At 40.6% G+C, this 16,839-nt stretch overlaps 1 protein-coding gene across 3 annotated transcripts in view; it reads left to right on the top strand.

Moving 5' to 3' along the window:
• Positions 1–13,616, top strand: part of sema3e (sema domain, immunoglobulin domain (Ig), short basic domain, secreted, (semaphorin) 3E) — a 35,871-nt gene extending 22,255 nt beyond the window's left edge. For all 3 annotated transcript variants that reach the window (XM_044037014.1, XM_044037016.1, XM_044037015.1), the window contains 13 exons: positions 4,119–4,212; positions 4,434–4,550; positions 5,534–5,676; positions 5,771–5,885; positions 6,726–6,795; positions 6,880–7,024; positions 8,552–8,777; positions 9,582–9,673; positions 9,915–9,956; positions 10,984–11,150; positions 11,455–11,525; positions 11,743–11,864; positions 12,607–13,616. In XM_044037014.1, coding sequence (XP_043892949.1) covers positions 4,119–4,212; positions 4,434–4,550; positions 5,534–5,676; positions 5,771–5,885; positions 6,726–6,795; positions 6,880–7,024; positions 8,552–8,777; positions 9,582–9,673; positions 9,915–9,956; positions 10,984–11,150; positions 11,455–11,525; positions 11,743–11,864; positions 12,607–13,125 — 1,923 coding nt within the window. In that variant the 3' untranslated portion in view covers positions 13,126–13,616. The remainder of the gene's footprint in view (positions 1–4,118; positions 4,213–4,433; positions 4,551–5,533; positions 5,677–5,770; positions 5,886–6,725; positions 6,796–6,879; positions 7,025–8,551; positions 8,778–9,581; positions 9,674–9,914; positions 9,957–10,983; positions 11,151–11,454; positions 11,526–11,742; positions 11,865–12,606) is intronic.
• The last annotated feature ends 3,223 nt before the right edge of the window (positions 13,617–16,839 follow it).

Genomic DNA, 16,839 nt, shown 5'->3' with positions numbered 1-16,839 from the left:
TGTGCATTATGAAGCAATCGATATATAAAGGATATTTTGGACTGTATGGGATTTTACATTTGTATCTGTTCACTGTCTGATCCAGAGATTTTGACCACTATTATTTTGAAGACAGACAAATAGCCAAGTCCGAGATTAAGGGAGATTAAGGGGTTGTCCACATGCAATCTAGTCTCAGTGAATCCGTTTTTTAATTCCGTTTTTGTTTTTTTTCTATCTCAAAACTCCACTCCAATACACTACTTTGGGGAACAATGATGTCATAATCCCACCTCTCGCTTGTGCTTACATTCACTGTTGATTATCTTATCTTATCTTATCTTTTCTACATTTTGTCTGTTTTACATCCATCCATCACAAATGCTATCTCTGTCACTGCGTCTTTAGCATTCGCATGGACGTTACGCACCACTTCAGTTAGAGTGCCACGTTTTTATTTGATTTTATTTGATTTTATTTGATGTTATGCATCCTTTATTAAGCCAGGAAGGTCTCAGTGTGATACCAGATCTCTTCTCCCAGGTAGTCCTGGTCACGATGGTCGCACAGATAAAAGAAAACTAACACAATCCAAACCCCTTTAAAAATGCCTCTTTCTTGCCTCGAGTTGCAGATATCAACACCATTGAAGAGGTTACTTTATTGTGCTAGATCCAAAATAAAGAGAAACACAAGCAGATGCGTCCGCCGCAACTTTTAACAACTTGTTTCATCAGACAGCCGTTTGCATTAGTGCCAGTATAGACTCTGATTGGACTATTGACTCTATACCGCCCCCCACAATTTCTGGTGGTATTGCTCCGTGTCATCCATCATGGTACAGACGAAAGGCTCCGTCCCTCTCTGTGTTTTTCTTGAGTATAAATGAGGCTTCCTTGGTTTTCGTTTCAACATCAAACTGGCGGATGATCATGCACTGTGGGAACAGCGTGACACTGAAGTCATGCAGCTGCCACCACCTTCACTGTATTCCACCCACACTCATTTCTCCAGTGGCTCTTCCATGAATAAGGTAGATACAGTTATTTATCTCTATACGTCAGACCCGTGATGGATCAGCAGCCTGACCTTTCAAGGTCGCCCATAATTGGTTCCAGACACCCGTGACAGTGAAAGGACAGACAGAATTAAGGCAAAATGTATGACTTTTGTTTTTTATGTATGACTTTTTGTTTTACAAAGTCAGGCAGCTGCCACATGCAGCCGTCAACCTGAGTCCGGAGTCTGGAGTGTTTCTTAATGACATGAAAGGAGGTTTCCATTCCACATCCCAGCATAGCTTTCAAACAACAACCACACTCAGCCATTAGTCATCACAGGAATGTTCATAGGATGAGCAAAGTTGGATGGTTTGCTTATGTCAGTCAGTCAGTCATCATGTACCGCTTTATCCTCCACCAGAGGGTCGCGGGGGGGGCTTTGGTCAAAATACCCTAAGGATGAAGCACCATAGCAGTTCAATAACCCTGTTAAAACTGCCCCTTTCAGAACGCTCGGTTTTGTGCCTGGTCACTTTATATGCAAATGAGACACAGGCAAACACACACCCACTTCTTCCAGGGGGTTCCAGCACACTTGTCCCTCCGCGTTGACATAACACCGCTCTTCCTCCCTCGCCTCCACTCTTGCATTTTACAAGGTGGAGCTAAGGTGGAGCTCGCCAAGTAAACTTACTGGTGGGGCGGTAACATTCGCGGTGAAATGCGCATGCTGCCGTCATAAGAGCAGGGAATTCAACATCGAGTGTTTTATCGCTTATACTTACACTAAGGGGGACCGGGAAGACATGACTGAGTATTCTTTTTCCACACTTTGGTGACTGGTAGGGCCTCCAGAGTCCCAAATATAAGTATTAAAATGATTAAAAAGTTGATTTTGCATAATATGTCCCCTTTAACTCTCAATAAAGTAAAATAGAAAATGTAGTATGTTACAGTAACACTATGATACTCAATTTGTAAAGAAGAATAGTAATCACCAAGTGTTAGCCTGGTAATAACACGGAAACAAATGTGTTTTAGGATATAAGGGAGGATGAATTTCAAGTTTATAATCTGATATTTATCAATTTTAATTCATTCAAAGATTCATGTGATGTATTAGCCTGTAGTAATGCTCATTACTAAGCTATTACCTTGGAAATAGAATGGACTATTAGTCATTATAACCATGTTATTAGAGTAGTTATAAGTGTTTACAAAAACACTAATGTTTTAAACATCAATTTAACCCAAAATACCAATTTTTGCTTCTGCATATTTTGCAATATAACTTTCACCATGCATTGACCGATCTCCTCAAAACTTCAGATCAGATTGTTGCAGAGGAGATGGCGTATAATTAAAATGACACGTGTGCAGCAACATTGAAAATCACATTGTTAAATCATGGAAACTAAATGGTGAAATGAAAATATAGTGTTGACACCAAGGAGGCTAAGATGATGGAGTGTTCCTTTGACTAAATACTAAAGATTCTCAGCGACCTTCATGACTTGGTTGAGGAGCTGCCACAGACACTTCAGGATGTTTGAAGAGCAGCTGCTGAGGCTTGTCAGCTGTTCCTTTCCACATGTTTTCTTTCAAATTGTTTCCAAATCCTCCCCCCCAAAAAAAAAAACAAAAACAAAAAAAACAATTTGTGAGACATCAATCATGTAATCCATCAGGATGAAGGTTTTGAATGTGACGTCAGAAACACACATTGCGATCGGCTGTAGTTTGATTTCACGTCGAAACTGAGGAAAAATCTCTGTGACCTTGTATCACCAGTATTGGAAAACACAATAATATACATTTAACACGCAAATGAATCAAATCAGAAACCTCCGCAGTGATTTGACCGAGTTTGATGGATGCGTTTTACCCAGAAAGTGACTTGTGTTGCAGTCAAACACGGGGCAGCAGAAGCAGCACAGTGGGGTTCCACAGCTGCTCATAAATCAATACCCAGCATCCTCTCTGCTCTGCCAGTCACAGTCTGAAAACCACTGTGGTGGCCCGGACCATGCAGAGTACAAGCCTGTGTGAGGTGAACATGTGAAGTATAAGAGCAGAACATTGTTGGTTTGACACAGTCCCTTGTTAGGTCATCGATCACTCCTTGTCTCCTTCATCATCCATCACTTTCTAAGTGTCTCTTATTTATCGGAATTGCCTTTTTACAAAACCGCTAAAGCCCTCAGGGTCTTTGGGTAGCAGCCTTGGACTTCTACCTATCAACACAAAAAGACACGATGAGGCCTGTTTTCATTACTTTGCTCGCACTGTTTTGCCTTCACAAACACCCGAGGGCAGCAGATGGTATCCATAGTTTGAAAAGCAACCTCAAGAAAACTGACAGTAAGCTTTGAGTTGAGCTTTATTTACTAATTTATCAACTTAGTCTCATTTTCACCTTATTGTAATTTATTTAAAAAAACATTTTATTGTGTAGCTTTTGTTATATTGTAGCATCTTTTACTTCACTGATCCAGCCTCTTATTGGCTTTAATGCTTTAACATTAATGTTGAATGAATGAATGAATGACTTGATTAATACATTTAAGCTTTCATTCAAGACAATCTTTTCAATCACCCCAGCAGTGGCGTGCACAGGCATTTGGAAGGGCAGGGGCAAAAATGTATTACACCGGTGGGGCAGGCTGCACTACTGTTATCTAAAGATTGGCATTTTTAGATAACAGCATAAATATGATTTGCTCTATGGACACTCATCTGAAAACAAAGTTGCAAGGGCATCACTTTACTCCACTGGAACGTCACTCCTTAAATTACATTTTTGAAATGTACATTTTGCTTTAGTGGCCACAAATGACTGGCAGCCAGTTGGATACTTAAGTGTGCTGCGCTTTTGTCCGATTTATTGACTGAAATGGATTTAATTTATTTAACATGTGTGCCGCTTGATGTCATCTCATTTTTGGATTACCATTCAATTCAACTGGATGTAGGACACGTCTTTTTAATTTGTCTTGTCTTAATGGATTCTGTATTCCTGTTTCTTATAATATGTAAAGCATTCTTTCTTAGCCTTGAAAAGTGCCATATAAATAAAATGAGTATTAATACATTTGCATGTAAATAATGTCTTTCTGTATGTGTGTGTGTTTGTCTCAGGACAAGCTATTTGCTCTTGAAGAGGACAGAATCACAAGTGGCAGAGGACGTTGTCCATACGACCCCAAGAGTCCCTGCACGTCGACTCTCTCCAGTAAGCCTCACTACTTTGTCTCATTATCATTTTCATTTATTTAAATACACTATAATGTAGTTCAGTCAGGACGTGGTGTCCTCACCAAAGAGTCAATGCTGCCATCTTGTGGTCTTTGAGAAAACAGCATGTTAAATACAGGATGAGGGGGTTGCGTTTGGATTTATCTGCCATCATTAATAATTCAATGATTATTTGGTGCGTGTGTGTGTTTACATCAGGGGGAGAGCTGTACATCGGCCTGTACACTGACTACTGGGAGAACGACGGCGCGTTGTGTCGACTCAACACCCAGACGTACACGCGCACAGAGAGAGACGACAGGCAGCAGCTCAGTGGTTGGTGTTTATGACAGCGAAATGGTCACATCTCCCTTTAATTGCAAGGGAAGCACACAAAGAGGAAGCACATTTAGTAAGAAACCAAACGCTGTTGTCAAAATACTGTGACACTCCGGAGAAAAGGTGTTATTTATGCCAGAGTGTACTGGAAGTAGTTTGTATGTAGTGCTTCTTAAATGCTAAGGAATTTTCTTGCAGATGAAATTAGTGATTTTTAAAAAAAATTTAATTTAAACATTTTAAGTGGGGATATACAGTATGACACCTGGATTTACAGTTTCAGCGATTTATCCAATATTTTGTTTCTTTATCAAAGTTCCATTTCTTCAGTTCAGACTTAAGCAAAATATTCTCATAACTTATTTAATTCAAATAAAATCAGCACACACAAGTAATATTTTACTACAAAACACAGTCTTTGTGGCTTCAAGTGAGACAATACAACACTAAAAAAATAAATTATATGCCACATAATAATCTACTGTATAACTATTCTTTATGAGTCAGTATCGTCATTGTTTTGGTTTATACCTACAATTTGTCTTTACACAGAAAATAACAAATGTTTCTAATTCACAAAGCTTGTTCTCAAAACTAAAAATAAAACAACTCTCTCTCTCCTTAGACATTTAAAGGCTGCCTATGATTCACCAATGAATCAATATTTAATCAAATACTGAATTAATAATCAACTATTTTTTTGATTAATTTGTTTGAATGTTTTGTTATGGTTCAAGACAAGATTAAGATTAATATCAGCTTCTTAAATTATGTTTATATGTTACATTATATGTTACATTAGACATAGATAAGACATAGATGAATAAGTTTAGTTCGTCCTTTGTGGGTTACTGTTAAAATACGGGTCCAAAATGGCTAAACCCAACTCCTGATGAAAAATAATTTCACCTAAACTGCACACACTGGTGCTTTAACCGCGTGTCTGTATGTAACTGTAAACTCACTTATTCCCCCTGCAGGGCCTAAATTTGTGGGGTCAGCAGTTATCCCTGACAACGATGACAGGGACGATGACAAAGTTTACTTCTTCTTCACTGAGCGAGCGATGGATGCTGACGGCCTGAACAAGGCGGTGTACACCCGCATTGGGCGCGTCTGTGCGGTGAGAGTGCGGCTCTTGTCTAAAGCCAATCTGGATATAATCCAGCAAATGCTGACAGAGCAAGTCATAATCCATATCTCCCCTCATCTCTCAGAATGACCAGGGCGGACAGAGGATGCTGGTGAATAGATGGAGCTCCTTCCTGAAAACCCGTCTTATCTGCTCTGTGGCTGGATCCAGTGGCATTGACACACACTTTGATGATCTCGGTATGCTGACTTATTAAAAGACGTTCTTTTTCTTTGTTATCCATGCGTGACAGCGTCTACATTTCTAGGCAACCCTTCAATTTTAAGACAGATTTATCGGTGGCAGGCAACATGTAGCTGCAAAGAACATTTATAAGAGCACATTTTGACTTTTGATTGCTAAAGACAAAACAAAGACCCACAGTTCGGCGTCCTTTTCATTCAATTCACGTCTGTGGACCTGAGGGCACAACACAGCATTTATATTTTGAATGGCACACTCAGGACGCATCATTTTTTTTCATTTTACTCTCAGGCATTTTACATAATTTATTGGGATTGCTGCAAACAACCCGACTATATGTTGTTCTTCGGCGGCCAGTTGTCTTCCACATACCTCATACTTCCACATACTTCAACATAGAAACTTCATGCAAACATGTGGAATATTTCATAGTTTCCAAAATATTCAACTTTCTTTCGAGGACAATGTCTCATTTGACGCAGTTCAGACACACACTTTTTCTACCTACTTCAGATCAGCAGATTAGACTGTACACAGGTAAACATACACAGTCATGTGTTAGCCTGTCCTTTCTATGTAATTCTACTCATTTATTATGTGTTTTTGTAAATTGCCTCTTATTTATTATTATGAATAATTATTATCACCTTTTGAAATAGCATATCCTCAGCTCCATTTTGGTGTGCTTTTACATTCAAGTGGGGAAGAGGGGTATGTGAACTTAATATTTCCAGCTGTTTCCTCAGGAACCAGCACAATTTTGGTTACTAACAGTGACCAAGGTTGTGATGAGGCTAAAAAACAAATTCTCATCTTGTGTCAATTGTGTGTTACAGAGGACATCTTTGTTCTCAAGGACAAGGATGGGAAAAACCCTACAATCTTCGGCCTCTTTAGCACAACAAGGTGGGTGAAGGGTGACATCTGTATTCCTGTAAATAATCACAATATTGCAATTCCTCATATCACTACGATACTTTTCTCCTGCAGTGCGGTGTTTAAAGGCTACGCTGTGTGCGTCTATAACATGGACGACATCAGAGCAGCCTTTAATGGTCCGTTCGCCTACAGAGAGAGACCTGAGCATCACTGGATACCTTACGAGGACAGAGTCCCCTACCCCAGACCTGGATCTGTAAGTCCTCAAGTCTTGATTTAACTGTCCTCAAACGTTCCTCTAACTCCTCTAAAGCACAGATTTCTAACATAAGACCTCATGATTTCCTTCACAATGACGTAGGAACAATTCCTACAGGGCAACTCAAAGTGCTTTACAAGGGCATAGGAATACATTAAGAACATCATAGAATAAAAGACATTAAAATGGCATTAATCAAAATAAAGAGTGCAATCCAATATACTGTATATTTAAATAAGTGTAATCAAAAACTGACTTTCAAATCAAAGTTAGTATAATGAAATTATACTATTTTTTATTCAAATTATTAAATACAAATAAGTACAAAAACTAAGTTGCCTGCAACTAACTCCTGAAAATGACTATGACCTGGATGACTGAGATATAAATATAAGTATTTCACAAGGTGTTTCTTTGTTTGAGCTGTTCTGTTTAGACTCTTTGTTTTTCTTTCTATTTTCCCCTAACCTGGTGAACTTTTACTTCCTGTCTTCCTTTTTGATTGTCTGCCCCGCCCTCATGTGTTTCACCTGTGTCTTATTAGTCTCACCTGCCTCTGTAGTGAATTTAGTCTCTGTGCTCTCCAGTGTTGCTGTTGGTTCATTTGGTTCACTTTAGCTTTGTGCTGCCGCCGTGATGTTTTTGTGTTGTCATTGTGTTTTTTGCCTTTTATGTTTTATTAAAGTCCTAAATATTTGTAAAATGGAACAGAGGTGTTGCATAAGTGACAGATCGGGACATTGACGTTGTCTTTGTCTTGTTTGCGGTGAAATCCACACAGCTAATATTGACGAGGATAGATCTCAAGGGCTGGTTCATTGGAGGCGTGGCTAAAAAGCATGTCGAGTATAAAATGGAAATGCTCTACTTGGGCGTACAATATGGCCTCGCTTCACTAATGAGATTAGCCGAGTGTCACGTGGTAATTTACAGTGCATGTGATGAACGTTATAATTATAGCATTTTGGACTTTGTAATGTAACATTAGTGATTAAAACTTCTGATATTTATCAAAAGTTTGACATTGTCTTTTAGTAGTTTGCCCTGAGATATTTATCATTCAGTTTCAGTTTTCGTTTCAGGTCTTTTCTTCTTTACTCGTAACATGGAGTCAGTTTGAAAAAAAATAGACAAAGTACTGCACCAGTGTGATTGACAGGTGGTGTCATAAAGTAGGAGCCTGGTCGCAGGTGAATTTTCAAAATGTCAACAAAGAAGAGACAATTTCAAAGCCTCAAAATAAGATTTCCACGTGTCCAATAAAATGTAGTGATTTATAGTTTTTTTTTGTTTTACTACGAAGAGCATTGAAGAAACACCGGACAAAGGTCACGTCATTGTTCTGAAAACCTCATTCTCTAATGCATCAGCATTATGCATTCGCAGCATACGGCTCCAGTCTGTGTCCGGGACGTTTGCCCTTTAAGAGGAATAGTGTTGAGAGCTTGTAGGACAGCACTTCAGGTCACACAGGGGCCTGTTCAAATTGCTAACACATGTAACGTCTCTCCTCTCTCACACTAGTGTGCCAGTAAAGTCAGCGGCGGTGGTTTCCACAGCTCCAAGGAGTTTCCTGATGAGGTTCTCCGCTTTGTGCGGTCCCACCCTGTCATGTATCGTCCAGTGCTTCCCCAGTACCGTAGACCGGTCCTGCTGCAGACAGAGCCGGGCAGGAGGAAGCTGACGCAGATCGCTGTGGACAGAGTCCAAGCCCAGGACGGACACTACCATGTTCTGTACATCGGCACTGGTACACTCTTTATAAAGAATTGGCAATATTGTGCTTTAAGGTCCAGTGTGTAAGAATTTGTCACGGTTGCAAAATGTACAACTGTTAGCACTCTCTCCTTTTATTCATTCTCTTTCATTGGTTTGTGCATCACATTTATCTTAATCCTCATCTGCACAGAAAGCTTCTGTTTTCAAAATAGTAAATGCTGAAGAAACGTGGGTGACTCAAGATGGTGGCCTCTCGAAAACCTCTTACCTAAAGTATATATACACATACAAACATGCTTATTTTCAGGCTACATAACACAGTTCCACACTTATCCTAGCCACCTTCCACTTCCAGAGGCATGACCACAGATTTAGAACCAATCACAGCAATGATCTGGGTGACGTATGTGGAAAACACGTCAACAGACACGCTTGTTGTCGTTTGGCCACCATGTTGGATGTGTACCAATACACATTGCTTATCTGTCGCCATCACATTGAGCTCACCTGTTGTGCGCCAGGGAAAAAAACCCCGTCTGTGATTGGTTCCCCTTTTTTAGAAGATTCTGTGGTCCTTGCCAGACATGTCTGCAGAGTGAAAGCAAAATGGTTGTCAGACTCAGCTGTGTTCACCCATGCTACGCTTCCAAATATCTGCCAATAAAAAACCCCTTCATTGTATTTCACTGAACCTTTAATCAAGAAAACCATGGGCAGCTCGATGTAAAATATGCATAAAATATTCAAACTAAATTGCAACTGTTGCCAGTTTTCTCCGTTTCTGTGGAAGAATATTGAATAATTCCCTGTAAAACAAATATCTCCCTCTGTGTAGATGACTCGGTCGTGTTGAAAGCCATCACTATCTACAACAAAGACACAGACACCATGGAGGAGGTGCTGCTGGAAGAGCTGCAAGTATTCAAGGTACTCTCTATTTTTAGGCGCAAACTGTGAAAGCAAGTTCGACTTTGGAACCGAACAAGTTCTGCAATTTAAACACATCATCACTGCCTCTGTTACACAGTGTAAAGAAAATAGTGATTAGCGGCCTTGTTTGTTTTCAGTTACCACAGAAGCACAAGTGATAATGATTTGAAGGTATTCCTATTGGAAATGAAGAGACGGTTCATATTCAAATAACCTTTTTTCTTTTTCCTGTTAACAGGTGTCAGCACCAATCAGAGAGATGGTGATATCACCTAAAAGGGTATGAGCAGGTTTAAATCCATTCTGTTCTTCATTCATTTATTAACGCAGTTCTGTTGTTTAGCCACAAGATAACTTTTCAACAAATTCTATTATATGTATATTATCGAGATAAAGTGTAGCCTACTTGCTACGACTATACATAATTATATTTCCTCACTCTCTTTATTGGAATGTGACACCAACATACTGGATATATGTAAGCAGATTTAAAATAACAGCCTCTACAGGTAAAAATGGTCCAATATTTAATATGTTTGTCCGACTGTTTCATACTTCTCAATATACAAGGTTGACTTTCAAACACATTATTTCATTCAAAGTGCCAACGGTCACAGAGTTCTACAGACAAAGAAATCCTATCATCGTTGCATCAGAAAAATCAGCAATAATATGTGGTATTCAAGCTGTTATAAAGACCTTTCTGTACTTCCTGACAATGACAGGTCTAACCTCCAGAGTCTAGACCTAAATATTGTGGAGGCAGTACAGGATCAGCTGAGAAAGAAATCAAAGACTAAAGCCTGAATCCTAAGAATAATTGTGGCAAGTGTTAAAAGAAAACTGGTTTAATTTACTGAAGAAAACTTCAAGACAAAATAACTAAAACAGCTCAAGAGGTGCAAGATGTGCCGAGTGCTGCGGTCACGCTAAATACGGAATTGTTCCTGTGGAAGATTTTATTATTTATTATAATATTATAAAGAATAATTGTCATAATTATGTATCTATTTAGTTATTTTAGTGTACATTCTTCCCGTACACTGCCTTCTTTAAGCTACACTAAAGAAGGCAGTGCATGACTGTGCGTCACGGCTGCATTTTTATTTCAGCGTCCATGTTGACACACTGAGACGCGCCTCTATTTTTGAGCTCGGCCGACGTCTTGCCTATTTTCCCTGCAAAAATAAACAGAGAGAAGAATGACGACGTAAAACTGACACCTGAGAGCAAGACAGAATCATCAGCATGAAACTAATGACATATTTCCACCGTAACGTCTTATTTATTCTTTGTTACGTATACAGCAACAGCTCTACGTTGGCTCTGAAGTGGGTGTGGCCCAGGTCAGACTGCATCAGTGTGACCGCTATGGCTCTGAATGTGCTGATTGCTGTCTGGCCAGAGACCCTTACTGTGCGTGGGATGGCTTCACCTGCTCCAGATATTACCCTGCTGGAGTCTACGCCAAGAGGTGACAGCACACACACTTGTATTTGTGTGTGTGTGTGTGTGTGTGTGTGTGTGTGTGTGTGCGTGTTCACACATTAAAGCAGTGAATGTTCCATCATATCATCCTGCCCTGATGAATGTCACCACGCTCCGAGGCTGGTTTCTCAAGTCCCTGATAGACATGATTGCTGTGTGCTGCACACACACACACACACACACACACACACCTCACCTCCTCTTTAAACTCTTTTCACCAAATGTCTTCCATCACATGCTCAAAATGACACCCTCGTTTGCCCCCGCCCCTCCCCTCTCTCCCATCACAGCCGACGATTCAGGCGGCAGGATGTTCGCCATGGCAACGCCGTCCAGCTGTGCAATGGGCTACAAATTGATGGTTAGAGTATGAAATGACTGTGGCGTGTGTGTATGTGTGTTAAACACACGTGTTTGTGTGCATTTAGTGGGGTCATCATTGTGACACCCACTGTATACAAGCCAGATGTTATTGTGTTGTGGTAGTCAAAACAACAATCACTGTATATTGTAAGCGAATGAAAAGGCCTTTTTGTTTTGCCTCACTACCCTTTATGTGTGTGTCTGTTTGTGTGTAGACGAAGGATCTCAACGGTTGGTGTACAGCGTCGAGAACAACAGCACTTTGCTGGAGTGTGTCCCTCGATCACTTCAGGCCAAAGTCATCTGGTTTCTTCATCAAGGAGGAGAGAAACACGAGGTGTTTAACACATTAGTGCTAAATTAAATCAGTTGTTTTATGGGTTTAATGTTCACTATCGCTCAGCTCACTGATATTTTCTCCAAACAACACACAAAAACAAATGTAAACATTAGGGGGAACAGATACTTAAATACATCTACAGGCCACATTATAAGGAACATTATGTTCAACTGCTTGTTAACGCAAATATTTAATCAGTCTGTGCATGTAGACATGGTCAAGAAGACCTGCTGAAGTTCAAACCGAGCATCAGAATGAGGAAGAATAACCACTTTATTAGGTACACATAGTACTTAATTTTGTTTGTGTCTCTCAAAACTATAAAATAGTGAATTTACATACTGGTGACTGTTTTTTAATAAATAAACAAACAATTCAAATACCTTCCATCACAAGCGGTATACATATACACATATACATATGCTGCTTATATCAAACTGCTCACTCTCCTAAGCACCAAAGTCCATGGGAAAAAAAACAAAATCTGTGGCTTGAGATCACGGCACACAGGATTTTGTGAGCCACTGCTACCGCCATCACTAAGTTTAAATTACTTACAATATTATGACTGTAAGTGTTTGGAATCCTTCACGTGGGTTCAAATACATCAAATACACCAACTGTCCCTGATTAATCCATGACTTTATTTTTACGTAACATAATCTGTGCAGCAGGTGTCTTCTGGATCACTAAACTGCACTAAAGAGAGAAATGATGTTTAATTTGTTTCTCCATGAAGGTTGAAAGTGATGAGCGGGTGTTCATGATTTCCCACGGGCTGCTGTTCTTACACGTGAAGAGCTCAGACGCCGGCGTGTACGTGTGCCAGACTGTGGAACACGGATACGTCAACACGTTACTCCGCATCACTCTGCACGTGCTGAGAGGGGAGCGGGTAGAGTCGGCGATCCGCGGGTCCAATGACGAGGAGGCGGAGAAACCGTCATGCAGTGTCTCCTCTGACCCCCCACCGGGCCCCAGCATCGGCCCCAGCATCGGCCCCAGCACCAGCCCCAGGGTTCTGGTGCCATCCTCGCTCCCAGGCCACCACTCCAAGCAGTGGTATAAGGAGTTTCTCAAGCTGATCGGCTACGGAAATGCCCAGAGAGTGGCAGAGTACTGTGAGAAAATGTGGTGCGTGGATAAAAAACGTAAAAAGACCAAAAAGAAGCACGCCTCTCCGGGTGGCGAGAGGAAAAGGAAAGAGAGGGGGGAGGTGAACTCCAACCGAGCGCCGAGGCACATTTTAGACACCTGAGGAGACTGAATGCACACGCACACATTTATGCATACATACAGACACACTTCCTCTCTAAAGGTCAGACTCACTCAGTGTTTGCACCTTTTCAAAGATTTTTTTTCTTAGCTTTAAACAAAAGCAGTTGCAAAAAAGAAAAGAGAATAAACTGTAGCGAGTTGTTATGCTACTGCAGCTGCTTTTAACATTCAATTCCTTGATTAAGTTGTTTACGTTCATCTTAAAAATCAACTCATTTTGACCGAGATGGCATTCCAAATGAACTTTTTATTATCCAAAATTAGGATATTTGTTCCAAAATTGAATGTTAAAAATCCAAATAAGTTCAAAATATAAAGCCTAGAAGTGCGTTGGCCATGTGAAGCAATTTTCATGTGGTCCAGCAGAGGGGGCTCTGAGCACAGCTTGGCCTTAAGTCCATTTTGAACAGCCCTCGTGGTCCAAAAATAAATAAGTAAGTGCTGTCATCGTGTTTTGCTGTGAAAATGGAGGACACAAGCTACACCACACCGTCTGAATATTAAAAAAAAAATCTGCTGACTCACTTGCTTAGCTTAGCAGATAGCCTCATCCAAAGCAGCACAACCTCACATAATTGAAAATGATAGTGATGATAAATTATAAATAATGTTGTCACATGTGTGCATGTGTGTGTGTGTGTGTTTATGTCTAAGAGAGAGAGAGAGCGAGAGCGTGCGCGAATATCACCGAAGGAATCGTGTAATATTCGTCGGAGCATGATGTTTGGGGAAAAGTGACGGACTGTCTGACGCAGGCCCTGGGTTAAATATTTTGAATGTCAGAGTCAGAGTCAGAGCAGAGGCCGTGCGGCTGAACGGATGAATGATTAGGGCAGCGTCACGGTCTCTGATCCGAAAACACGGAACATAATATATCAGCAACCCGCGGACCCACCCGGCTGTCAGAGGAACCACACACAGACTCCGCTCTGCCAAACCTCTACTCCACCTCCTATTCAATACCAGAATATGACAAACTCTCACTAAAGGAAACAACAGTGTTATAAGTAATGGCCTTTTAATCTTCTTTTTTGGTACGATGTTAACTTATTTTCTTGGGTTCTACTGAGTTCTGTTGTTTAGATGTCAAAACTGGAAAATATAGAGCTTTTTTGTATAGTAAAAAAAATAAATGCTTCAAGCTTATGGTCATGGCTGCAGTGAGTGTGTGTGTGTGTGGGTGAGAGAGAGAGTGTGAATGAACTATACATACAGTGAGATGTTGCAATGCCACTATAATTAATATTTAAGGCATGTTTGAGTTACAATTATGCCTTTAATGTAATATTTAAATGCTGTACTTGTACACCGTGTCGCAGTAAATGAAAAGTCCTTTTATGTGTACAGTTGTGATCAAAAACGTACCAAGACAATTTTTGTGTGTTGTTGTATTTCTCTAAAACGCAGCGTGCTTCTTTTGTGCGCACATCTGGTGAACTATAACGTGTCTGTTCGGAGTAATCTTTGCACACTGGCTGTTTTCCCTCCTTTCTCCACTTCTTTTACTTCCTCCCTCCATCACCCCCGTACCCTCCACCTCTTCACGCACACCCCCTTTTGTTTGTCTGCAGATGGAAAGTTAATGACAGGGTGAACCATCCAAGCATGTCATTAGCAAAACTGATGAGTCAGCCTGGCAAACGTTCGCGTTCATAATTGCGAGACGACGGAAACACAAATCAAGCTCACGCAGCAATGAAATGCATTGTGGCACTTGTGAGTTTTGTCATGTCTTGCTTTTATTTTTCGTATAATTTTGACCTTCTTGGCTTCACGTAAAGGAAAAAAACAATCATTGCTTAGTTTTGTCCTCACATGTCGTCCCTCATTATTCTGCTTAATCATTCTTCGAAGGGAAATTGATTAAACGAACTGTTCATCATGCTTCACCTCGAATATGGTGCAAGCCAAAACAAACACCCACACACACATTAGCAATTAAGACAGTAAACCAATAAAGTGGAGGCAGACGTAAAGTGAGACCCTCGCGTGTTATTATCTCCGCCCATACGAGAGTTTAAAGTGTGTACTCTATCGGGTGATGTTCTTTTTTGATCTAGATTCAAATCTTTAGTGTTGAGTCTAAAGCCAGAGAAAATAGTACCACCTCAGATAATATAAAGCTCTCAAAATAACTTGTGGGCTATAACAGTGGGTATAAAATATTAAAAGAAGTCTGTATATCTTCTGCCTCTCTGGTCAATCACCACCAACTGTGTTAAAATTTTGTCATTGTCCCAGACTCCTCCTACTTCTAAAACCCGCCCAACGTCACCTTTCTCTATCACAGTGTGAGCGACTGATGCCACGTCCAGATGCAAATGGCACGAAATGTAAACCATCTTTGCCGTTTTAAAAAAAACGTTCCCCGTAAAGACGGCATTGTTTCAGGAAATACCACCGTCCACACAGAACCACCTGGAACGACTCTAAACGCTGTACATAGTACATTTGCCAGCACTGTAAGTTGCGTTGTAACGTTAAACCACCAACAGAGAAGGCGACGTTGCAAACGTTAGATATGAGACAGAATTAACAAAGTCAGGGGAAAGAAAGGGAAATCATGTCTGTTTGTTTGCGTTTACAGTTTTACAGCGACTTTAAAGACCCCGTGACTATTTTTGATTTTTTTTTTTTTTTAAATGACTACGACTCCCCGTCATAACCCGAATTACTTTACGAGAATTGTGCCATCTAACTGTATTTACTGCGGGCGAAGAGTCGCACACACACACACACAGAAGTACACTGTGTGAGTGCAGCGCGCACACACACACAAAGTCACAGACAAGAACGAGCTGTCGATGTGCATTACACAGGCGGCTGTGTGTGTGTGTGGAACAATCACTGATCTGTTTGGTTTCCTCCTCTCTTTACTTGACGATGCAACACTTTTTTTCGCCCCTGAACATGTTTGAGTGATATCTAGTGTCTCATCAGGTTGACTATAGTTACTTTTCATTCACAGTCGTTGGTAAAACGGTCAAACAATCTCCAAACACAAGACAATGCAATGACTGGGAGCTGGGATTATGACGTCATCGTAGCATATTCTCTGTCTACATGGAAAGGCGAGGCTGGTGTTTTTTGGTGAAATTTTACCATTTCAGCCCCTGCACTGCTCACTACTCTCCCTCCCTCCCCCCTTTCCCTCCTTCCTAAGACTCAGAAGAGTAAGTTGAGTGACTTGCCTGAAGTTTATACCTGAAATATTTTTGATAGCTTTGTCAATTTCCTGTCGTTGTAATTGTTTGACCGACCCTTATTGTTTTATATAGTGCATCTTTGCCCCTGTGAAACCTTGTGCCTCTGTTGGTCTTGCCTATTGTTCGCTTGGTGCCCACGTTTTGTTTTTCCTTCATTAGGATTTCCTGTTTGCCTGCCAGCCTGCCTAACAGCATACAAGAGACTCAGCAAGCCTGTTTATTAAAGTTAAATATTCTTCACTGCTCCTGCAGTCTTTGTTGTGTCTACATTTTGGAACCAAAGTAAATATATGGACCAAAAACAGAAATAAAAACTATATTAAGTAAGACTTTTTGTTTTATAATGTTGTGCAATGTTAATAAAAGCAGAACTCTGCATGTTTTTACCCTGATTTAACAGCTTCAGAGTCATTGTGAAGTGGCTTGTTGCAGGGAGATTGGGGGCCGTCTCCAGGGCCGCTGACCTGGAGAATCATGAGGTCTCACTC

This window comes from Solea senegalensis, linkage group LG10, assembly GCF_019176455.1.
Source record: "Solea senegalensis isolate Sse05_10M linkage group LG10, IFAPA_SoseM_1, whole genome shotgun sequence".
Classification (NCBI taxonomy): domain Eukaryota; kingdom Metazoa; phylum Chordata; class Actinopteri; order Pleuronectiformes; family Soleidae; genus Solea; species Solea senegalensis.
This window is presented reverse-complemented; position numbering and strand designations above follow the sequence as displayed.